A 25,215-nucleotide genomic window follows, 5' to 3' on the forward strand; every position below is an offset into this window, starting at 1 on the left:
AAAAAAACAAACAAGAAAAAAAAGCGCAAAGTGACGAAGAAATAATAATAAGGCGATGTTGCCAATTACGATAAACAAAATTTGCCCCTATTTTATATTATAATTATTATTGCTGAAAAAGTTTGAACACTCCTCAGTTGTATTTTTTACTAAGACTTGACGAATGTTATTAGCCAACGAATTAGAGAGGCTGTTTATATATATCTTTTGAGATTAGAATAATTTATAATCCATTGTATAATCCATCCCTACATGTCTGCTTGCGAACATTTTTCTTAATTCCTTAATCCTTTTTAGACGCCAAAATCGCTTTGACACATTTTTTCAGACAACAAAAAATGGGTCATTGGTTCGAGACTAAGCACGAGAATAGCCAAGTTACAAGAATATCCAACCTGAATGACACTCCTACAAAAACTAAACCCGGAGGTAACTTTTCGTTGTAACACTTACTTTTCAAGAATGTCCTGTCAGTATGTTTGTTCTGCCTTATGGCTTTTAAACCGATAAATATCCACCGGATTAGAACCAGTTCTGAGCTAAAATGAAAAATCATGTACTGTATCGTATTATTAACACTTTTTTACGAATAACAAAAAACAAATCATAAAATTAATACTAGTTTTGTTAGCCTGGACCTTCGGCCCCTAAAGGCCAACAAAATTGGAATTAATCTTAAAACTTTTAATTTTACTATCCGCGTATAGATATAATACGATGCAATACATGTCTCATTATTTATTCACTAATTGAATCATACCAAACATTGATTCAAAACTTAATTTAATTATATTAATGGGACTAATTCTTTGCTTCATTTAATGTGTTTTCATTCTTATCATAAAAAAATTTCAAAATTGCTGAGTTTATTGTGTTACATTGTTGTTAAGTTTCATAATTATATTATTTGACATTTTCTCAATTAAGCTCCTATTATATTTAATGTTAGCAACACATCTACTCTATAACTGAAATATGTTCGTATGTCGGCACGTTTCAGTACTTTGAGTCCCCCTGTTAAGGATCTTTTTCGTCTGCTAGCAAACTGTTTTTTGTAGCGCATTGGCTGTACTAATATTCACGAAGCTTTTTGTTGTTTTTTAAAGACCCAATGGAAAGTCGGCACAGGGTCCTTGGGAAGGGGACATACAGTAATTTAAACCCTTCCCCCTCTATTGTTTTACTCTAATGATTTAATGACAGGGGAAAAATTGTCGCCACTTTAGGTTGCTAACAAGGAACTCATTTATTGGTCTGTTTGTTAATCCAGTAGGAGGGGGGTGTCGTTATTTTAGCTCACTGCTAGTTTCACTTTATTAGAGAACATGAAAATCTGGTGTAACATCCAACTAATAGTATATCTATTCTATATTTATCCAAGAGGACAATTGATTTTCTTCTTTATAACAATCTAATATTTTAATCGATATATTATTACTTGGATGTTGCATCAGATTTGCGTGTACTGTAAAAAGTGATGCTCGCAGAATCTAAAACAGATAGCCCTTCCCCCTCCCCTCATACTGGATTAACGAACTGTCCAATAAATGAGGTCAATGTTAGCAACCTAAATTGACAAAAGTTTTCACCTTTTCAATATATGCACTTAAATTGTATATCAATTACTACTTTTTAATTTAGAATATTAGTTACTAGTTGTTGCTGTGCTACTTTAGAACTTAATTGTCCTTGTTATATAATATAAAAAAAAAGAATTTTGTTAATTAATTTTTGTCAATAATCCCTTTTTGTTAGTTGGAAGTTGTTTGATTAGTTTGCTAGGCTTGTGGCTTACTCTATACGAGCTTCACGAATTTGAGGGATGCAAATTTCTATAAAAGTAAAAAAGATTTGCTGATAATTTCCCTCATAGTGCTTGTCAATCACACAGGAACACCACTCCCCTCTTATTTTGAAATAAATTGAAAATATGGAGGGAAGTAATTTTTGTTTTGTTTATTACTTTAGTCCAGGTTAGTTTAGGTAATACTGGGTACTGTATAGCCCCTCAGGGTTAGGGGTCAGTGACATAGAAAAAACACTTCATACTTATTTTCAAACTATGTTCAAAATAAGGGGGTGGTGTTTCAATGCTCGATAAGAACTTTAAAGGAAAACACCAATTTTTTCTAATAACATAAAAAAAAATTGTTTTAAAAGTTTTTTTTGAATATTAATGTGCACATTTCAAAATTTAAAACCATTAATTTTTGACATTTTCATAGTTTATGGAAATTTTTTGACACAAGGAATCCTTATTTTCCAGTAAGGATGGTAATAATGAAGAGGGAAAAAATATCATATTCTTTTCAAATAACTTTTGCTGCTATTGGATATGATTTTGTCTGTATTTATTTTAGAAAGAACCCCGTCTACAACATTCCAGCGGCTTAACAACCTCACCAACTCTTTCAGAGCTAAGGTAAATACATGAAGGGACATTGGACTGTAAATTACACTGGTACCCAATGTTTGGTTGGCTTTTAGGTACTATTATTTAATCTTGACTGTTTGGTACAGGCTAGAAGGGTTCAAATATTTCCACCGATTATTTTTATCTACACAAGAGGTAATTTTGTCTATAATAATTAAGGTGCAAATTAATTTATTGTTCAGGGATCGTGATATGACACCTAACTTTATATTAACCTACATGAAACTTAATAAATTTTCTCAATACACCAATAATGTGAAATAGTTGGAGTACATACTATAATAGTTAAGATATTTTACACAAAAAGAATTTGTTCAAATATTACAAGGAGAGGTAATATTTCAAGACTTGCATTTTGTTTACAAGTAGCAATAAATGTAATCTTAAAGCTTAGCAACTCTATGACTTACTAGAAACTCGATATAGTTTTTATTAACATGTTGATATTTTAGCTATCTATAATCCTATTATATAAAGTCGCAATTTTTTTTTGCTTGTAGCTTGAGATTTTGATAACTACTGAACCGATTGAGTTTTACATTTTACATGGAAGCTTCAAATATGTCCCGGGATGGTTTTAAACTATTTTATTTTCAGATTAATGGTTTAAGGCTATTTCCATACTAATACAAAGCCCCTAGATGCTAGGGGCGCCTCCGCTAGTATCTTAAAATATTAGTTCAATGAACTGTAAATATGTATATATATTTTTATGAATCAAATAATATATATAATCTATTTATAGCATAATTTGAATGGTGACCATTGTGGTGTCCTTGATCTTGGTAGTGATCCTGTCACAAACAAAATATCTGTACAGCACAACAATGTGAATAATAGTCCTCATAATTCCATGCATACAAGACATGAGTCAGGTTAGGATTCATGGTGCCATCACATAATATGCTTGTTGAGCATTGAGAACCCTCCCACCTCCATAACATTTAAGATAAGGGGAAGGGTAGTTATTTTTACTATGTCTATATATGTCTGCGGTAGCCCTTACCTTATACATGTTGTATTCTAACCCTTCAGGGCTACCCTGTACAAAATATAATCTAACCTAACCTGACCTAAAAACTACCCTCTCATTATCAATTTAAATCACAGTGAATTGCTCAACAAGGTACTTTGAGTGAAAGCGCTGGATACATTTTTACATCTATAATTTCATAGCTGCCCTTTAATTATTTTTTCCCCCTCACTTATTCATCAATTGAATGGAGAAATATCTGCTTCATAGAAGCATATAAAAATCTACTATGTTAAGTGTATTATACAATTCCCAAAAAGTCCTGATTTTCTGAAAAACAAATGTCACCAAAGATTTCAACAATAATTAATTCTGTTATTTATATATCAAAATTAAGATTTAGGACTGGATGTTTTACGGAAATTATCACCATTCAAAACTAAGAAGGTAAAAATTGCAATATTTATTTGAATATTAGTTGGATGTCCCTCTGTCTTTCTTTCTTATGAGTTATCAACCTGCTATTTTATCTTTAGCTTAAGGTTTCGTAAACTACGAAACCAATTGAATTTTTCACTTTGGGGAAGGTTCATGTAGGTAACAGGATGATTTTATGTTATTTCATTTTAAGATTAATCATGGGATGGTTTTAGGCTATTTTCTGCCCTTTTCTACAAATTGGATTATATAGCCCCCAGATGCTAGGGGTACAAATGCTAGTCTGTAATACTAAGTATAGTGGTGTCTGTCCGTCAGTTTGTCCTTTCTGGCCATAGCTAACCGACGAATCAATCAGGTTGTGGTTTACAGGGAATATAACTAATGTTGGGTGGTGGTGGTTTTAAACTATTTCTCTTTTTTGGAGGGGGGGGGGGGGGGCTCCTTTATATAAAAACAATTGCCAACCCCCATTTTAAATCGTTTTTATTGTAAGATGTTTTTTTTCTCAGACAAATTTTTTTTATTCTCTAACCACACACAAAATAGCTACAAACCTATCCTGGACTAGCTTTCTTATAAATTATAAATTGCTAGATTAAATTAAACTGGAATGCTTAAAGTATATAATGATATTCCAATTTTAGAGAAAGTTGTTTGCTGATGAAGAAAAATTGTTTTGTCCAGAGGTGAAAGTGAGAGTTATTGATACCACCGTCTGCCAAGATACAGATCTTTTTCATAAAGGTACTGCTTGGAGTATTATGAAACTGTAGGAATGAAATTTCCCTATACATAAAAGGACTCTAAGCAGAACTTTTAGAGGCGTATTAAATTTATAAGCACAGAAACTTGCATCCCCTTATTTTTTTTAAAATTAGAAGAGGGGTATTTCTTTATTTTTTCATAATTTTGTTCAGTTTGGTTAGGTTATATTGGATACTGGGTAGCCCTTCTGGGTCTCACAACTATCCAGATGTTAAAAAGTTCATCACTTACGTGCGTACGTACCTACATACAGCAGTGCTATCACTTTAATATCTTTGTTTTTTAGTTATGGATGCTACAATGTTAATTGGCTGGGGTCATAACAATTCAAACAGAATCCACAGAAAACAATTGATATATGAGGTAAATAGATATTTTTTAAAATGTTATTTTAGTGTCTAATATTGCACTTTGTATTTTTAGTCAATAAACAAAACAAAATTATTAGTAATACTTTTACATGCGCAGCCACTTAAAAATTTGTGAGTAAAATGAAGTTCTATGTAAAAAAATAATACCATTACCATATTTGTTAAATCAAGGACGTCCAACCTTTTTTATTTGGGAGGGTGGGTAAAAAATTGTTAAAAAAAATTTTATCCCCCCCCCCCTTCTTGGTTGTTCCTGTGTTAAAGTGTTAATTTTTGCTATTTTTGTTGCACTGTTTTTATTTGTCAGGACAAGAAGTGTGAAAAAGTTGATCTCGAATTTGGAGTTGATCTAAGGGAAAATGGTTTATACTATTGCTAGTAGCGAATCTACTTTACAATTCAACTGTGTCTTTTGGTCTTGATCATTCCCCAAAGTTTTATAATGATTTTTTCTTATTCGTTGGCTTAACAGTTTCGTGGACTTTTATTGAAAGTTAATTGTTAGTTCATAAAGCTAATTGTCTACACGTTTCAACCACTTGTTGTAATATACAATTTTGTGTATTTTAGGGATGGTCTTCAATTTATCGGCCATTGTCTTATCCCATTAGATCCCTGATTCCTCTCCCCTTTAAAACTTTTTTAAAATGTTATCATTTTTTTAAGAGTCTTAACAAAAATTGACAGTAAATTAATACTTTTTTTCAATTATTGAAGAAACACTCGATCCTAGCAGAAGTAGAAGGTTCTAACCCTGCGGGGATCTCCTAACCCTAAATTAACATAGCCTAATTTTTTTTTCTGAGTTTGTTTTCTCTTTGTTAGCAAAAGATAAACCATTTGTTTCTCAACAGAGACCTGGAAGAAAGCTGTGAACCGGAATGGATACAAACATCAGTTTTCAGCAGAGATCACGAGGAGTTGTCAACATTTTCAGATGGAGTTACATCCTTCAATAGCTCTTTCACATCTTCATCAAGTTTAGGCAGTCTTGTCCTATAAAAATAAAACCTGAAAAAAAGGGAATAGTAGCTTTCACAATATTGTGTAAAGTTGTGAGTAAGATTCCAGTCAAATGCGCTTATTAGGTCAAACTGTTATCAAATATACGTTGAATTATACCATGCATTTGGTCAACATTAAGAACAGTTAGACTTAATAAGCGTATTTGACTGGAAGCTTCCTCACAATTTTACGCAATATTGCGAAAGCTACTATTCTCTTATATTTAGAACTATATCAAAATAAGATTGTTAAGTTGTAGTAAAGTAAGGTATACTAATGACTGAATTCAACAGAAATATATATTAGAATTCATTTCTTTATATTTTGTGATATATTAAACTTTATCTAACCTTTCCTATTAAAGATATGCCTTATAGCTTTTCAACATAACAATTAAACATAATTGTATTGAAAAAATTTAAATTCAAGCTATTGTACGTTTATTAGATCTTAAATTAAAATGTATTTTTATACATAATCTCAATTACTCGCATGTAAGGGTCCTTGTGCTAAAAAAATAAAATTCGGATTTTAAAATCTAAAAATCAATAGTTATTAATGCATTTTATTGTACATACTCAACTATCTACCAAAGTAATAAAAATGTCCAAGAAGACTTTAAAAAAGATTTTAATCACTATGTACTACCGTATAAAATTAAATTTTGACAAAATGTAAATAATTTTTGTATGTTATTTCAACATGTAATAATAATGTAAATAAAAATTATATTAATATAGATGTTTTCGATCATTTTAACACAAGTTGAAAGTGTTTTTTTTAGTGCTTATATTACTCGATCTATTACATGTGCATAAAGATACTGTTCTCAAAATTTGTTTTAAAATCGATTTTAAACATTGCAAGTCCTTACAAAACATCCTGTATTACACAACAAGTAATCTTCATCTAAAATAATAAAGGCAGATTAAATGTTTGTCAATTACACGTTATATCTTGCCCCACAACGACAGACGAAAATCATGCATAGGTTCCGTGATTTTTTGTCAAATCAATTTCTTTGTTGGTATAAGCTGTATAACACGACTTAATAAAGAAGGAATATAACTTGAAATTCTAGTCAAATTTGGGTATTCTGTTATTCTGTATAAATTATGATTTGGTCTGGAACCAAATAGAAGTTACAAAAAAGGAAGACAACATCTATAAGTAGCGAAGCACAAATATTATGGATGGATATCCGGAAAAAATGAACTTGATTGCAGTTTCATAAAAAAAACGTTAAACTAAAAAATCACGAAACCTTATAAGATTTATAACGTGAAAATCTAGGAATCGATCTAGCACCTCAGCAAATTAGCAAATCTCAATGAAACTTTGTGGGGATATGTAAATTGTGAAATTATTTCATCCTTAAAAGTATCAGCCGTCAATCTCAAATAGGAATAAAAAAATTATGAAAACCTAAAAATCTAGGAATCGAACTACCACCCCCAACCAATAAGCAAATCTCAATAAAACTTGATAAAAGTATGCCAAATATGAAAGTATTTAATCCGTGAAAATTTCAGCCGTCTAGGAGTTGAGAAAATCATGAAAACTTAAAACTGTAGGAATCGATCTAGCTCACCAATCAACGGATCGACGAATCTTAATGTAACTTGGTGAAAATATGAAGACTGTTAACATAATTAATCCCTGAAAATTTCTAGAGGCCTCTAGGGGTACTTGAGAAGAGGAGAGTGGAATTTAATAATTCAATTTCTTATTTTAGATTTTAAAAGAAAAAGTTAAAAAAAAATTTGGGGGGGGGGCGGAAATTTTTTTTTTTTTTTTTGGGGGGGGGTCTCCCCCCTTAATTTTTAATTTTAGTTAAAAAAGTAAAAAAAAAAAATTTTTTTTGGGGGGGGGATTTTTCATTTTTGGGGGGGTTGGGGGTGTCCCACCCTCCAAGAAAATAGTTATAAACCTTCCTAGGACCTATGAGAAGCTACCCTGTTAAGGAGAACCCGATCGGTTCAGTGGTTAGCGAGATCCTTCGGTACAAACACACACACACAAACAACCTGTTACTTTATTATAAGGATAGAAAATCACGTTTCCCTCTTTCTGTCTCAGACGGACGGACAGACATTTCGAATTATAAAGTAGCTTCGCTACTAAAAAAGGAAGAAAATAAGTGTGTCAAAACTTGCATAAGCGCGCGATGGGGCTTTGTTTGGGGGTGTCAACATCCTCCTTAATATTTTAATTTAGTAGGACTGCATCACCCCTTTGTTAACGCTCTCAAGAAAATTAATTCAGGGAAAAATCAAAAAACTTGTACGTGTTAGTCAGCTGTCGTCTGCCCTCCAAATATTATTTATTTCGCTTGTTGGCCATACTCTTTTCCTTGAGGTAATAAGGTACGAATAAATCTTTGAAAAATAGTGTCAAGTAATGCAAACGATAATTTTAAATACACTATTTTTCAGAGAAAATGATAAATATCCGCGTTGCAGGGATCTAGAGGGATAAGACGATGGCCGATAAATTGATGTACAAGTTCAGTATCTCAAAATTAGCCCTTTAGTAAATTACAATTAGTGTTTAAACACTCAACTCAATGAACCAACCAATAGAAATTCAATTAAAGTCCCCAAGCAACGAATAAGACAAAAAACTTTGTGGACTAGTGTAATTAACATCCCTATGCCCCCCCCCCCCCCACCCTGTCAGTGTTGTCAGATAAAAAGATTACTTTCTCTCTTGGATCCGCAACCATGGAGATTCAAAATTGTCTATGCATTGCTTTCTAATATAAAAAAAATCTACTCGGATGTTTATAAAATGTAGTAAATTATTGTACAGTTTTTTTAAAGAAAAATATTATATCTTTAACACGAAAGCGTCTAATAAAAATAGATATATGTAGTTACTGTGACAGGAAAAATTTTGTCGTTAATCTAGGTTGATAATATAGTCCTCATATATTGAAAGGGATGGGGGTAAAGTCAAAAGAGGGGATAGGGGGGTTTCGTTAAATTAGTCAGCTGGGAAAAACATTATATTAGGATATGCGAGAATCTCGCACAGTTTCCAAATGTTCTGTATGAAAATGATTAAAGTCCCTCCATAGATTATGACGTCATACGAAAGAATATCCAATGAGAGGCCAGTATACACTGTAAATAATTGACCAATGGTAAAATTTATGCTGGCCTCTCATTGGTTATTATATCGTGTGACGTCATAATCTGTGGAAGGACTTTAATCTTTTTATATCCATATATATTTTCTTTTAAATTGTAACTTTTAGGCATCAAAAAAATTTTGTAATACTTATAAGAAACTAAAATTTGACTTTGGATTCCTATTATTTATTTACACTTTTTTGAAAAATATGTATGATCCCACACGAAATTATAATGCCTCTTACTCCTACTGCTTCTGTTATTTGTGACCTCTAAATTTGCCTCAAATATAGATTAAGTCATACCCTAACAAAAACGACCATATCATTATCCAAAGCAATTTAAAATTTTTAAATGTCACAGTCCTTGGTTTCAATGGATTTATTATTACTTGGATCTTGCACTAAATTATCATGCTCTTTATTAAAGTGAAACTTGAAGCAGGCTGTTTATTACATTAGTCCCCAAAGTTTTATTCAATGGTTCTACAACTTTGTGGACTTTCATGGAATTTTGATTGGTTGGTTTATAAAGTTGAGTCTTCAAACGTTTCAAACACTAATTTTAATCTACAGAAGTGATAATTTTGTGTATCATCCTTTGGGATATACATTATTTTATCGGCCATTGTCTTATCCTTTAAGATCCATGTTAAAGATGCATCAACTTTATTGTCCTTATTGAAGAATACCTTTTCTTAAAGAAAAATTATTCTCTTGCTAGTCTGAACGAGTAAGTAGTATATTTGTTAGTCTAAACACAAAAAGGTTATATGTAACAAGGATCACAACATCCATAAAGCGAAGCCCTGAAATGTTAGGACAAACGGACATTATCACTTGTATAGTGTCAGAACTGAAAAATCAGAATATAAATGAGTAAGAGTCAAAGCAAAATTGTGAGTAAATTTGTTGAAAAACTGCTTGATACAGGATAATGTTTAAGGACATACTTACATTTTTAGGACTTGATTATAGAGTTGCTTTGCTCATATTATTGTACTTTGGTGTCCTAGGAATCAGTATATCAAAAATCAGAACAATCGGATAATTAGATCACATAAAAATTAGTTGTTAAAAATGTAAAAATAATCATCATGTTCAAAACGGACGTACGGACATTCTGGTAATGATTATAGAGTTGCTACGCTTACTGAATCGTACCTTACTACTACAGGAATCACCATGCAAAGTTTGAAATCAATAGGACAATTCTAACATGCCTAATTTAATGAAAAAAGCTATCTCTTACGGACGGCCGGACGTACGGACGGACGGACGGACCGACCCTAATTATAGAAAAGCTTCGCTTTTAAAAATAATCTCTGGCTAGCCTGAGCGAGTAGGTAGTACAATGGTTAGTCCAAACAGAAAAATTTTATCTATAAAAATTTTGAGACTCTCTACCTTTCTACGATCTTTTTTCTCTCTCTAACTTAACTGACCTTTCCTAACAAGCGTATCTATCGCACGCTCTCTCTCTCTCTCTCTCTCTCTGTTATTGCTCTGACTTGCTCCTCTCGGAGTAGAGGGAGGAGGGGGGGGGGGGGAGGGGTGTCGGATATATTCCACAGTTAAGTGTCAAGTTGTGCTTCTGAACTACATCAAAAAAAATATTGATGCAAAAATTAATTTGGCGGATTTTTCATTTTAGAATAATCCTATTTTTATTATTGTATTGTGTTTTTAAGAATCTATGAAAATACAACTAAAAAATCTAAAGCGTTTACTAATATTGATAGTTTGAAAAACGTTACTATTTTTGTCTGCTTAAAATAATGAATTTTTAAGCGATAAATGTTTTTTTATTATTAACAAAAAAACTATATGATTCCAGAAACATTAAACTATTTAGAGATCTTCAAAAGTAGTATAGATTGATTTTAAAACGATTAGAATGATTTAAATATGTTTGTTTTTTTCAAAAAAAGATTTTAAAAATATTTCATTGTGCCCTTCTCTTCTATTTTTTTCATTGCCTGGGCTATTGACACCCACCTGCAACCCCTCCTGCAAGTGTTGAGCACTAATATATCATATGTTTTGTATAATAGATCATACAACTTTTTCTGAATTAAAGATACTTAGAATACACCAGGAATAAGGTATGGCCTATAAGCGAAATTAATCTAAATATTATTTGAGGGGCATATAAAAAGGTCGCCAATTCTACTAAGTGTTGCCCCCCAACGGCAGCTTAAAATTACGAAACCTAACCGTGTTTTTCAGCTATCGTTGGGGGTCAATACATACAGCAGAATTGGGGTAATGTTTTTTAAAAGCGAAGCTTTTCTATAATTAGGATCGGACCGTCCGTACGTCCGTAACGGATAGCTTTTTTCGTTAGTTTAGGCATGTTAGAATTGTCCTATCGATTTCAAATTTTGCATGGTGATTCCTTTAGTAGTTAGGTACGATTTAGAAAGCGTAGCAACTCTATAATCATTACCAAAATTTCCGTACGTCCATTTTAAACATGTTGATTTTTTACTTTTTTAACAACAAATTTTTATGTGATCTAATCATCCGATTGATCTGATTTTTGGTATATAAATTCCTGGGACAACAAAGTATAATTTTACAAGCGAAGCAACTCTATAATCAAGTCCTAAATATGTAAGTATGTTCATAAACATTATCCTGTATAGAGCAGTTTTTCAACAAATTTACTTTCAATTTTGCTTCGACTCTTATACATTTATATTCTGATTATTCAGTTCTGACACTATATAAGTGTTCTTGTCCGTTTGTCCTACCGTGCTTCGCTTTTATGGATGTTGTCATCCTTGTTTTGTTACAATTTATCTAACTGATTTCTACATTTTGTTGAAGATTTCTATAGGTCCCGTTCAGATTTTCATGTTATTGATTTTAAATCTAAAAAAGATGCTGTTGAAGGCTATTGGCGCAGCTGCTAATAATGTTTAACGTACATCCTTTATAAGTTGATATTGATTAAATAATCCTTACTTGAAATAATGTTGATATCATGAGAGAAAATACTTTTATCCTATTATTAGATAATTAACCAATTACTGCTATGTAAAACAAAACAAATATAAAGCTCAACTTTAAATCTCTCCTCTACAAATCAATGTGGCTGTTTTAAATAGCGCTGATACTTCATATTTTGATTTTATTTTCCAGTATGGCTTCGAAACCGATTAATATCCGCTTGATTAGTACCAGTTCTTAGCTATACGGAAAAATTATGTTAGGCATCGTGTTAGAGACACAAATATTAACCTAAAAATCATAAAATTAATATGTGTTTTGAAAGTCTAATTGTTCGGCCCCTATGGGATACTAAAACTGTAATTAACCATAACATTTTTTTTATTAATATCCGCGGAAATCTGTCTATAATACGAAGCGATTAATAACTATTACCCAACATAAATTTTGTAAAGTCTTCCAATTTGGTAATGTAGTATTACGTTGTGATTCAAATTTGAAAGTTTAAATATATCTTCCTATAAGATAAAGTAGTATGGTTTTTTAACCTGAAGCATAAGATATCAAAAAATACTCGTTCGAATGGAATGTACTCTTAAGGGAAGCTTTAAAAGTGTCTTGTCATTTTTTTGGCTATTTTCCTAACCTCCATCGACTTCCCCAAGCGGTTAGGGGCGAAGTAACTAGTTGTCTAAAAATTACAAAAATGATATTTTTATTCCAATCATCAATGTTGCTATATTTTGGTAAAATTATTTTTATTGCTGCGCTTTTAAATTACAAAATTTACTTTGCAGCCAAACAAAGAGACGTAAAAATAGTCATAGACTAAATTCGCATTGGTCAATCAAATCTTCACTTTTTAGCTGTCAAATTTAATAGACAGACAGCCGAGCGTCTCGATTTATAGAGCATAGAGTTTCGATTTTGAATTTTGATTGGGCTTAGTCGAGGATCATCTTTTATAAACTAATCTAACTGCTAAAATGTATTCGGATGACCTGACGCAGCCAAATTGGAATGAAAATATCACCAAAATTAGAAGAGATACAGTTTAAAACGTTTTATCACATTTAATGTGAGAATGTTGATATTATCATATTCAAAATAAATGCTGTAATAAGCTTTAAAATATTTAAACACTAGTCTCTCATTGGACACAAAATGACGTCCAATAAGAAAAAGGAATAAAAATATTGGAAAGAAAATTATTTTATTTCAAAATTAATTCTTGGCATTTTGGAATACAAAATATAGGGGAAAGAAAATTATCTATTTCAAATTTATTTCTGGTCTTGAAATAATATTCATTATTTTATTTTAATTCGAGTGTCAACCAATAAGAAATAGGCATGCTGTTTTAAAAGTTTGGAATAAAAATTATTATTTTTTGTCAATTCCTTTTTTCAGAGTATAAAATGAGTATAAATTTTCCAACAACATTATTGATTTCTAATTTAACATTTCATACAGTGGGTAATATTTATTTCAACATTTTTTGTCATTCAAAATCAAGTGTCACAAAAATAATAATATTTAACATAAAAAAGAAATTTTTAAAATAATTTTGTTTTCTTTATTTGTTGAAGATTTAAGCCCAAGCTTTTTCTGAGGGGGGAGACCCCCCTCAACCCCCCCTCTCCTGAGGGGGGAAACCCCCCTCAACCCCCCCCTGACGCTCTCTTCTTTAAATCTTTCATTATTTCTGTAATTTATTCTAACTATCTTATAAATTTCAAAACATGAGATAAAAAGGAAATAATTTGCTGTACATTATTAAAAAACTTAAAAATTGTAAAATAAATTCCAACATGATTTTTAATTTTAAATACAAGAATATTTTTTCCTATATGATATGTTAAATTTAAATACAGGAATAATTTTGTACTGTGGAATTGAAGAAATAAATGCTGTACATTAGAGTGGCTTGATTTTCAATGATTTTCTAATTTTAAATGTGCTACATACACTTTCTGTCTGAACATCATATAAGAGACCAAAAAATGAAAAGAAAATATTTTGAATAATGGGGAGGCTCGCTGATGCATGTAAACTTTGAGAAAGACACTTGTGGGGAGAATTTTTTTTTTTTTTTTTGGGGGGGGGCAATTATTTTTCTTTCAAAGTATAGCTTTATGCACCTTCCCAATTTTGTCTTGAAGAGTAGAATAAGAATAAAAAATCTGTTTTTAAAACTATTGATCCTAGCAAGAAAAATCCATAAATAAATTTTAAAACCAAGAGATTTTACATTTAATTTATGATTTTTCATGCTTGGATGAATATTTTTAAAAACCAATTTGATATTCTTATATTAATCAACAAGACAAATTCAAAAAGATGCATAAAGCAATACTTTGAAAGAAAAAAGTTGCACCTCCAGAATAAACTTCTAAAATTTTTAATGCATGGAAACACCTTCCCCCCATTTCCCCTCAAGGACAAAATCAATTTTTTATATTTAGGTTTCTTATATGACGTTTAAACTGTAGATGTTGATTACAAATTCAATGTCCAAAATTGATCCACTCTACTGTACATTGTTATAATTTAATATTTGATGTGGGTATAAACATTAGACATAGATGGTCAATCTGACCCCATTTTTTTCTTAAAAAGAAACCTTTGTTCACTTTTTGTTGTATATGAAATACAGCCCTATAGGCAACATTATTTGCAACTAAATTTTGCAATGATATAATTTTTAGAAAGATAACTTTATTATAAGAAATTAAATCATTTATAACTAACTTATTATATGTTGTGTCATACGCTTCACATTATATGATGGAAGAAATATTTTCTTCAAATATTTCACCCAAGGAAAGCTTTAACCTAACATATTCAACAATTTATAGCTGATACATAATGTAAACAAAATTCCCTTGTGCTGTCTCTAGGTTATCTCTATTGTAGAAATGAACGTACAAAAGAGGAGGAGAGAGAGAAGGAAATAGACAGAAAAGTGAGGGAGGGGGGAGGGGGAAGAAATATAGAGAAAAATAGACAGAGATATTTATTGTTCACCCTTAGATGATGTAAATTTTTTGATAGACTTTTTTGAATTTAAGAAAAAGATTGAGAATGAGACAAAACCAAGTATCGTATTTTATTAATATTGCTTATACAAGAAAGGTCATTCAAAATTATTTCACCAATATTAAGGTCAAGTGACAAAAATTTAAATTTCCACCTACTTCGCCCCCAGAGGGGGCAATAGTAGAAGGAAAATTCAAATTTTGATCACATGACCAAAATTGTTGAAATAATTTTAATATCCTTTCTAGCATTCACAATATTACGAAAATATGATAAATAACTATTTAGTTTTTACACACTAATGCATAAACGCGTACTATAGAGAGTATTTTTGTCTGAAGCATAATATTTCATTAACTACTGAACCAATTGAGTTCTTCATAGATTCAAATAGGTCCCTAGATGGTTTTAGGTTATTTAATTTTTAGATATAAATCTTGGATTGGTTTTAGATTTTTTTCAATCTTTAAATTCAGAGCCCCAAGATGCTAATTCTTAATGCATTGAAAATATTTTAAACCACATATATATTTATTTATTTCATAGAAGATGTTTTTCTGTGCTATAAATAAACATTAAAATTGCATAGATTTATAATTCTCAAAAATACAGATTAAAATTATAAAGTTAAGTGAACGAAAATATATTTAAACTTATGTAATATAATTAATTTTCAATGAAAGTGTCTTTTAATGGCTTCTCTTTCATTCTCACATTTACACACAATCACGTACACAGTTGGGTTAAACTAAATTTAGGTTTTTTTTACATAAACCTAAAATGAATTAATTACCTTTCAAAGTGCAGGAATCTTAAGAGATAATACAATGATGATAGTTGTAATACATTCCCAATAATGTTAAACAAAATTTCCCTTTGTAGATAAAAATAATTGGTTAAGAAGTTTTGACACTATTAGTTCAAAAGTAACCAATCAAACTTTAATTTTTAAAAAAATTTCCAAGTTTTTAAGCCAATGAATAAGATAACGAATTTTTAAACTCTAAGTACAAATGTTATTTACAGTTCATCAATATCTTCTCCCTTCCGGAAAAGTGATAGTATTGGGATATGAAAGATGCTACAGTAAAAATTATGAATGTTTCGTTTTACTTGCAATTAACCTTTAAGTTAAGATTTCTGTTTAAAAAAAAACTAAACTCATGCCTGACAAGCACTGATAATAAGGAATTAAATCAATTTTACCAAAAACATTTATTGAAAAAAAATACATTTTAAATCATTTTTAGGTACTCTGTTAGTAACCTACATATTGTTTAAGCTAACTGTGTAAACACAATCCTACACACAATGAGAAAAAAAATGTTGATTGATATATAAAGGATAATTTCCGAATCTGTTACACAAATACAATTTCCTTTTTGCAATGGTGCAATTCATAAACAGGGCTCGCTTTTAAAAACTAGATACAATGGACTTATATATTAATCACATTTTAGAAATATTAGTAGCCCTAGAATTTATCTTTTTTACTGTATAACACTTAACCTTTGTTGAACGCTTCTTATGAGAAAAAAAAATTTGCTGTTACCAAAGAATAAATTTAAACCCCCACTATCTTTCACAAAATGGTATCCTAGCGGGGCTCTAGAAATTTAGAGGATTCTTACTGAACCTAACCATCATGATTTTCTCAAAAAAGCTAAAACTCCCATTTAACTAACAATGTCTATGAACAACGCGAAAAAATCTCTGTGTTGTAAATTGTAGCTGGAAAAAAAGATTCTTTAATTTCTTAGCCAATCTAAGACAATAATATAATTACAATTTTCTTCTCTTTCACTTACATAACATGATAAACTGTTTTCTAGAAAATATATGAAATCTTTCCTATAATACAAGAGTTAAAAGATTTTCTAGGAAATAAATTTTATAACATAAATTGTGTAAATTACCAAAAAGAAACATATATTCTTAAGGTTTAAACATCATCCCAAATGTTATTTGTTTTCAAACTATACTAAAAATATATTTTAAATAATAATTATAAAGTTGCATCGCACCCTAAATTGTAATATTATTTTTGAAGACGATAGGGCAATTCTAATATGTCCTTAGTTACACTCAGAAGTCAAATAAACAACTGTCTTGTTACATTTCCAAATATTATATTTAAATTGATTTATTATTAATTGGATTTTACATCAGATTAACGTGTACTCTAATAAAGTGAAAATTGTAGCTGGCTAATATAAGGATACCCCTCATCCACACACTTTGTCCCATCCCCTCCCCTCCTACTGGGTGATCGAACTAACCAACAATTGATGTTTATGTTAGTTTACTAAATTGACGACATTTTTCCCCTATATCTATATCTATTTATATTTATCGAATGCCTTTCGAAAGTCAAACTGACTTTAATTAATGTATTAGTAAACTCTATTACCTACTCCAGTTTTCTACAGATAAATTACATATCACTTAAGATCATAAAAAAGTCCATATTGAATTGATCAGCGTAGTAAGAAAGTTTTGTATTGGTTTTGCAATAGTTTTTAGATAAAATAGGCTAAGTAGCTATTTATGAATAGTCGTACTTTAGGTGATCTTAAATGCATTTTATTGAAGATGTAGTGGAATGAAGTTTACTTAACTCTTATTTGATTGAAACATCTGAACTCAATATAACCAACCGAGTTCTTTGAACCTAATGAAATCTAATTGGAACTGGGTAATTCTGTACTTTTGTGTACTTTTATAAAGACTTAAACCTATCTTTTTTACCAATGTTTGCTTTAATTGTCATGTTAAACTAGGTTTTAGTTATTTTATCACCATAAACTTTTCTCATAATTCTATTTTATAAAGTAGTAAGGTTTTGTTGCCTAAAGCTTAAGCTTTCAAGTACTACTAAAATGATCAAATTTTTCTTTTCAAGGAAGGTTTAGGCTTTTCATCTTTAGATTTAAGCCTTAGAAGGGTATTTACTATTGTCATCACAATATGGCATTTATTTAACAATTTTGTTCAGGTTTTATTGAAATTGGACAGTTATGCTTAGATTTAAATCGATTAAAATATTGTAAGATTTGTTTAATTTACTTTTAATTTATTTTTATTTTGACCTACCTAATTAAGATTCGTCTTTTTTATGGAAATTTAATTAACACAATTTCAAAAATTTTATTTAACACAAGCATTACATGACTTGAGACGATTAAAATTGCTGAATATCTGCTTTTTTATGTACAAGATTGTCGGCATGAAATGTGTTAACTATTGATCAAACCATATCGATTTTACGTCAACAAAATTATAGCAAGGACACTTTTGTACCTAAGTTTTATAGCTATAAAATTTATTTTTCTTTATGAAGCTTTTTATTAATCTTTATATAAAAGTAACAGGATGTATGTGAGTGTACAGAAGGATATCGCTAACCGCTGAACCAATATGGTTCTTCTTTACAGGAGAAATCGCTCCTAGAAGAAATACCCCTTTAAAATATTTTTTTTTTATTTTCGCTTTAAAAAACTAGAATTGTAAGTGGGCGACATGTCAGAGAGAGAGGGAACAATGAAATGTTTATAATACATTAGTACCCAAAGTTTTATAATAACGTTTTCAACAACTTTGAAGACTTTATCAAACTTTCATTGGTTGATTCTTTAAGTTTAGTGTTCAAAATTTCAACCACTAATTTCAATCTACAGAAGAGGTAAGTTTGTGTATCATCAATTTATCGGCCATTATCTTATACCTTTAGATCCCTAACGACAAGCCCCTCCGACCCTCCACTTCTTGAAATATATTTTGTGGTATCTATTTGACACTAGATGGCATTTAGACATAAATAGTACAGATGATATAAAATTCATTACTCCATACACAGCTAGGTATCTTATTGAACATTGAAAGTTCACGGGTAAAAAAGCTATTCTGACTTTTACTATTATCCCAGTTTTAGTGGCGAAGCTACTCTATAATTCACTTGTAAGTCTGTCCGTCCAGCTTTCAGCACATCTTTCCGTAATGCTATGAGGTAAATATGATTTCCTGGGCTAATATAAAAGATAGACTACACCAAAGAGCATCTAGTATACAACTTACTTTTCCAATACCTGATGTTTGTGCTTCGCTGCAAATGTTTGTTATCATCCTTGTTTATAGTCCCTTTTAAAACGAACAGCATTATGTTGACAAATATTTTTAAAATATTATACCAATCTAATATCATAAAATTTGTTCTATTGGAATTGCATCAAAGATTCTAACGATGAGGCCTAAACATTGCTGCATGGGGTTAACCTTAACTATCTTTAGAAATCTTAAATAAACCATCGTATTATATTTGTGTTTAACTCTAGGCGAGTGTCTTATAGTTTTAGTGACTTACAGATATACTTTTGTTATTTAATAGCTGCTATTATAAAAATGCTACAAAATTTCATCAAATATTCTTCCTCTTTCAGAACTCCAGTTGTCAGACAAAATGTGATAAATGTGACAACAAAAATAAAAATGCTAAAAATTTCTGTGAAAAAAAAAATCAAATCAAATTTACAAAAATTTGAGCAAAGTTTGTGGAATCTCTGGAATTAAAGTGTAGTAACTACAAGTGTCATAATCTATTAGTGATAAAACATTTATTATTATAATATTATAAAAAAGTGACATCTAAAGATTCAAAACATTCAAAATGATTAATTTCAAGACAGTTTGGGCAAGGAGTACTGATTTTAAAGTATTACTCATAAAGTTGCTACAGTGTTGATTTTGATTAGGCAGAGATAAAAAACCAGGAAAGGACAGACAGTTGGTTTATTAAATCTATTTTAGACAAAATCTATAAGTTTAACCCTATACATGTTGGGGAAGTGGCTCCTGTAAGTTTCTTTTTTGTGTTGTTTAAATTATCCAGCCTTTCGATAACTCATATTGAAACCCCTTAGATTTAAATTTTGCTCTTCAACTCTCCATCAAAATTTCAATAAAGAAAAAGAAATACGAAGATACGGAAAGTGTCATGTGTGTTATAGGGGTTTGGAAAAACTTCTCCTCGCATCCTTCCTTTTAAGATGTATTTTTACGACGTCACACATGACACTTTCCAACAAAAATTTATTAAAAATCAACAAAGCAATTTATTTGGCCGACAATCCTGTCTCTACACATAGGCCTGAACAATGCCGGGAGGAAGGCGGGGCTTGGTTGCCCCCCAGAATACTTTTCTGGATAATGTCATAAAGTAAGTTTTTATTTTTACACAGGGATCGAAAGGGATAAGACGATGGCAGATAAATCAATGTACATCCCCAATGATGATACACAATTTTACCCCTTTCGTAGATTATAATTAATGGTTGAATTAATGGACGCCCTACATAATGAACGAATGAATCAAAATTCAGTAAACGTCCCCAAAGTTATCATTTCAAGGAATAAGAAAACATTATTATAAAACTTTGGGGACTAGTGTAATAAACAGCCCAACATCTTATCCTTCCCTGATTTCCACAGCGCTGGATGAACCAAGGAGGGGAGGGGACAGTGGTCTGTTAATTACACTAGTCCCCAAAGTATTATAATAATATTTTCTTTTCTTTGGCTTAAAACTTTGGAAACTTTTATTTAATTTTGATTGGTTGGTTTTAAGTTGAGTTTCCGAACGCTTCAACCACGTATTATACATTTGGGTAATTTTTTGTATCATCATTGGGGATGAACATCAATGTATTGGGATGGACCTAATTAATTTCTAATCATAAATATTTCCTATCACCACTGAAATTTTCCATTTTCTCATTTCACCAAAAAATCAGGGAGTAAGGGAGGGGACAATGGATCGAATATTCAATTTTTAGGAGTCTCAGACTTTGGGGACTGGCTTAAAGGGAATGTGCAAGAATTTAGCAGTTTCTGACTGAGTTTGGGGACTTGCGCATAGAATGCCGCTACTCGTTATGTATGTTTTGAATATTGCAGACGGGGAGAAGTGATAAGGGAAGTGGGGGGAAGGGAAATAAACACTCGTTGTGTTAGTTTGGAATGTAGCAGACGGGGAGAAGGGAGAAGGGAGGTGGGGGCAAGGGGCAAGGGAAATAAACAGAATAAAAAGGGGCAGTCATATTCTTGCTAGCAGCTGGCCGGGTCCAATAATCTTTTAATATAAAAATCACACCAAAAAACCTCAATATATTTCATCAAAAACAAGTTGTGATTTCACTTTACATGACGCTATGGAAATCTATTATTCAATTAACAATCCCTTTATAACTGGATTTCATGCCCTTTCTTTGATAACTCTTATATTGAATTAATTGCCCATTGTCCCCTCCCTTACTCCCTGCCAAAAAATTCTTTTAAATTATTATATAAAGAGATTTTATTATTTTTTCATCAAAAACATTAATGTTGTGCACTTCTTATTGGCATAATTGTACTTGTTTTTGATATAATTGTCAGGGTGGAAGGGGACATTGAAATGAAAATTACCCTGGTAGCCAAAGTTTAAGTATCTTTATCATTTGCTCAAATTGTTTCAAAACTATTTAGTAGTTACCAAACTTTTAATTTTAATCTAAAGAAGGGGTAATTTTGTTTATCATCCTTGGGAATATATATAAATTTATCCCTTTGTCTTATCCCTTAAGATCAACGATAATTGTATTTTTTGTTTGAAATAATTTATAAAACAATTTTCTCGTATTCATTCGAATCCGGTGGATAGGAACCAGTTCTCATCCATACGAAAAACCTATGTCTAGCATCGTATTATATCCAGCTTTCTACGAATATAAAAATATACAATCATAAGATTAAAACCAGTTTTTATAGCTGGTGCCTTCGGCAATCGGGGCTAAAAAAACTAGTTTTAATCTTATAATTGTACATTCTATATCCGCGGAAAGATGTTTATAATACGATGCGAGAAATAACTATTCTTTTTCATTTACGTAAATAACAAATAAGAAATACGTGTTCATTGTTATATTTAAAATAAACCAAAATCTTTTGTTACGTACAAATATATTTTCCATTAAGACCATTCATGAAAAATGATGACGGATTAAAAAATGTCGTTTCTCAAATTCGGACGCGGTGATACGCAATATTGGAAGGGAGTCGCAAATTTCATGTATCAATTATAGCGGTAAAATATTAATTAACTTACTTATTTTCTAAAATACAAGCGATACATGCAAGATTTTTTAATTCACTAGGACATTAAGATGCATATTTTTCTAACATCGAAAACTAAGATCTGAAATTTGAAGTCATCCTTTCAATATTGCGTATGGCCGCGTGCGACTTTGAGAAACGGTATTTTCTTACCCGTCATCCTTGAAAAGAGTAGAATTATTCACAACGCGAAAAGCAAACAGAAAATCTATAAGAAAATACGATGAGCTCAATTTGAATTTCCGAATGTGTACACAATTTCCTTCGTGTTTTCTTATCTTACCTCAATATTTCCTACTCGCTAAAAAAGCTTCAAACTTCCAAAAAAAATCAAAATTTAAAACAATAAAAATTTTGAATGTATGGTGTATAAATTGTTTATACATTAATTTTTTTTTGAAGTTTGAATTTTTAGTTAGTAGTAAATATTGAGATATGATGAGGAAACACTGAGGAAACTGTGTACACATTCGAAAATTCAAATTCAGCTCATCGAAAATGATCTTAAGGGATGAGACAATGGTCGATTAATGAAACTACCATCCAATCAAAAAATAATCAAAGTTTCTAAAGTTTTTTTAAGACAACAAATAAGAGAATGTGTATTTTAACTTTGGGGATCAGGATAATGATCCCTTCCTCCATGAATAGTACCACATATTTATTCTATTTTTGCTATTTATTAGCGTAGCTACTCTATGCAACTAGATTTTATACGTACGTCCCTTGTTCAAATTAAAAACCTCAACTCTTTTGTTCTGTTTATTCTTTTCTTATCAAAACATTGTTAGATCTTTAAAAAATTTTATACATTTTTGTTTTAAAATATTCGCTTAGCTACGTGATTCTTTGTATCTCTGTCTTTGGGCCTGTACCAAATGATCTTGCTAACCGCTGAACCAGTATGGTTCTCTTTTACAACGTAGCTTCTCATAGGTCCCGGGTAGGTTTGTCGCTTTTGGGAGGAGGGTACCACCAACCTCTAAAAAGAAATCGCCACTATAAAAAAAATCTTTTTCTTTTAAAAGCTAAATTATAACTCTAGATAACTCTAGAGGCGTAACCGCTAGTATTTAAAAACACACGTACTAATTCTTTTTAGTTATTAACTTCAGGGGCGTTTCTTCGTATTTTTACAGTAGCTTTTCTTATATTTCTAGCCCCAGTGGGGGGCTCTAACCCTGCAGGGCCAATTGCCTAACCCTGTGGGGCAATCACCTAACCCAATATAACCTTACCTAAAACAACCTATCAAAAGCCATTTTGAAAATACGACGAATCGCCCCTTAAGGGGCGTTCCCACGAAAGGGACTATACTCAAAGTTTTTATAACATTTTGTTTATTATTGTAGAAGATCTGCCCAGCTGCCCGACACCTCCTTCCTGATAGCCAATGCTCAAATAATTGACTACCCAATTGTTTATGTGTCAGACGAATTCTCCAGGATTTCGGGTTACAGGTAAATTGCTCATAACAACTTGTGTCAGGGATCTAAAGGGATAAGACAATAGACGATAAGATAATGTACATAACAAGAATGATAATAATCAAATGAATTCTTTTGTAAACAAAATTATTAATTACGTTTTAACCAACCAAACATTATTTAGTAATAGTTTAAAAATGAGATATGGTACTTATAAAATTTTGGGTACAAGTATGATTTACAGTCCATTGTGCTCTCCCTCACTAACCACTGCAGAGGTGATGAATTTAAATCTTAGCACAAACCGAAACAAAGACATAAGAAAAATTGTACCAAGTGCTACTAAATGTAAGGGGAATGTCTTAGAGGCAATTTTATAACATATTAGCAGCTTCGCCCCTAGTTTCTAGGTTTTTTTTGTAATTTATAATCTATTATAACTTTTGATAATTTTTTTATATTTTTAAAACCATAGATTTTTTAACTTTTTCATGTTTTTAAAATTTCCTTTCAATTCGCCTCTTTGGGGCTTCGCCTCTACAGGCGAAGCCAGGTTTCACAATCTTTATGATTTTAATAAAAAAAGTTTAAAAGAAGAAAAGAAAATGATAAAAACATGAATATTATTTTTTTTGGGGGGGGGGATAATTTTCATTTTTGGGGAGGTTGGGGGTGTCCCCCCCCCAGGAAAATAGCTTAAAACCATCACAGGGTCAGTAGGTATATTCCTTGAAGAGTAGAGCCCAATCTTCTTGGAAGCTAGCTTTTCTAGTTATATCTGCCGAAATATTTTCCTCGATAACAACTATTGCATTCTGTACAAAAATATACATACAAAAAATGCATCAAATTCAAAGAAAAAAAAACTGGTAGCAGCTCATGACTGTAACGTTCAGATTTGAGGTTTGATGTGAAGCACTTAGCCTCAATTTCATATTTATTCAGCATCCATTGAAAATCGATAAAGATATGTTTTGCCAAAGTGTTACACGGAGAGAGATTGTAGATACAATAAAGATTTTCCATTTCGAATTAGTGCTGTTATTGTGTCAACATAAGGGTTCCACTATCCCCGTGACAATTGCATTTTTGAAATATAGCCAGCTTCATTAGTGGATAAAATAAAGATAAAAAAAAGGATGATAACATCTTCGAGTAGTAAAAAGCATTAAAATCATGGATCAACAAACGGACAAAGTAAATTATAAAGCAAATGTTAAGTTGTCAAAAATATAGAGAAAGAAATAGAAAAGAGAAAGATAAACATAAGATAGAAGAAAAATAGAAAATCATGAAAATTTTTTGCATGACTGACGGACCAACGAACCAAGTAAGTTGTATTCTGGATGCTCTTTAAAAAGAAAAATCAGCAATCTATCTTGAAAAGAAGCCAAGAAAATCACAATTCCCTCATTGGGATAAGTAAAGTAAATTAATGAATAAAACGCTCCCCCATTCATTTTTTTCTATCCTATGGGCGAAGATACAGTTTTGAAAAGTAATTCAATTATATTTTTCCTTGTCAG

The 25,215-nt window shown here is 31.0% G+C and overlaps 2 protein-coding genes across 6 annotated transcripts in view; both read left to right on the forward strand.

The window, feature by feature from the left end:
• The first annotated feature begins 301 nt into the window (after positions 1–301).
• LOC145321649 (uncharacterized) lies at positions 302–6,726 on the forward strand. 5 transcript variants are annotated; one of them, XR_013880360.1, is made up of 10 exons: positions 302–429; positions 2,361–2,422; positions 3,180–3,309; positions 3,805–3,854; positions 4,493–4,592; positions 4,900–4,976; positions 5,292–5,336; positions 5,837–6,039; positions 6,196–6,257; positions 6,367–6,726. XR_013880360.1 is itself a non-coding variant. In XM_080163139.1 (8 exons), exons 1-8 carry the CDS (start codon positions 339–341, stop codon positions 5,984–5,986), a joined length of 699 nt encoding a protein of 232 aa, XP_080019265.1. In that variant the 5' UTR covers positions 302–338; the 3' UTR covers positions 5,987–6,055. The 5 variants fall into 5 exon arrangements, 1 of the variants encoding a protein (XP_080019265.1); XR_013880359.1 differs by having other exon boundaries at positions 6,196–6,252; XR_013880358.1 differs by having other exon boundaries at positions 5,837–6,257.
• A 13,529-nt stretch (positions 6,727–20,255) lies between these two features.
• The window catches only part of LOC145321651 (potassium voltage-gated channel protein eag-like), a 78,570-nt gene continuing 73,610 nt past the window's right edge, over positions 20,256–25,215 (forward strand). Inside the window, exons 1-2 of the mRNA XM_080163140.1 lie at positions 20,256–20,328; positions 23,615–23,722. Coding sequence (XP_080019266.1) covers positions 20,267–20,328; positions 23,615–23,722 — 170 coding nt within the window. The 5' untranslated portion in view covers positions 20,256–20,266. The remainder of the gene's footprint in view (positions 20,329–23,614; positions 23,723–25,215) is intronic.

Source organism: Acartia tonsa, chromosome 6 (assembly GCF_053477335.1).
Source record: "Acartia tonsa isolate MP-2025a chromosome 6, ASM5347733v1, whole genome shotgun sequence".
NCBI lineage: Eukaryota > Metazoa > Arthropoda > Copepoda > Calanoida > Acartiidae > Acartia > Acartia tonsa.

Coding starts and splice junctions, on each gene's coding strand:
- LOC145321649 (XM_080163139.1), top strand. CDS start 339: ATGGGTCATTGGTTCGAGACTAAGCACGAGAATAGCCAAGTTACAAGA. Junction 3,310..3,810: donor GCATACAAGACATGAGTCAG/GTTAGGATTCAT, acceptor ATTAAGATTTAG/GACTGGATGTTTTACGGAAA. Junction 4,977..5,291: donor GAAAACAATTGATATATGAG/GTAAATAGATAT, acceptor TTTATTTGTCAG/GACAAGAAGTGTGAAAAAGT.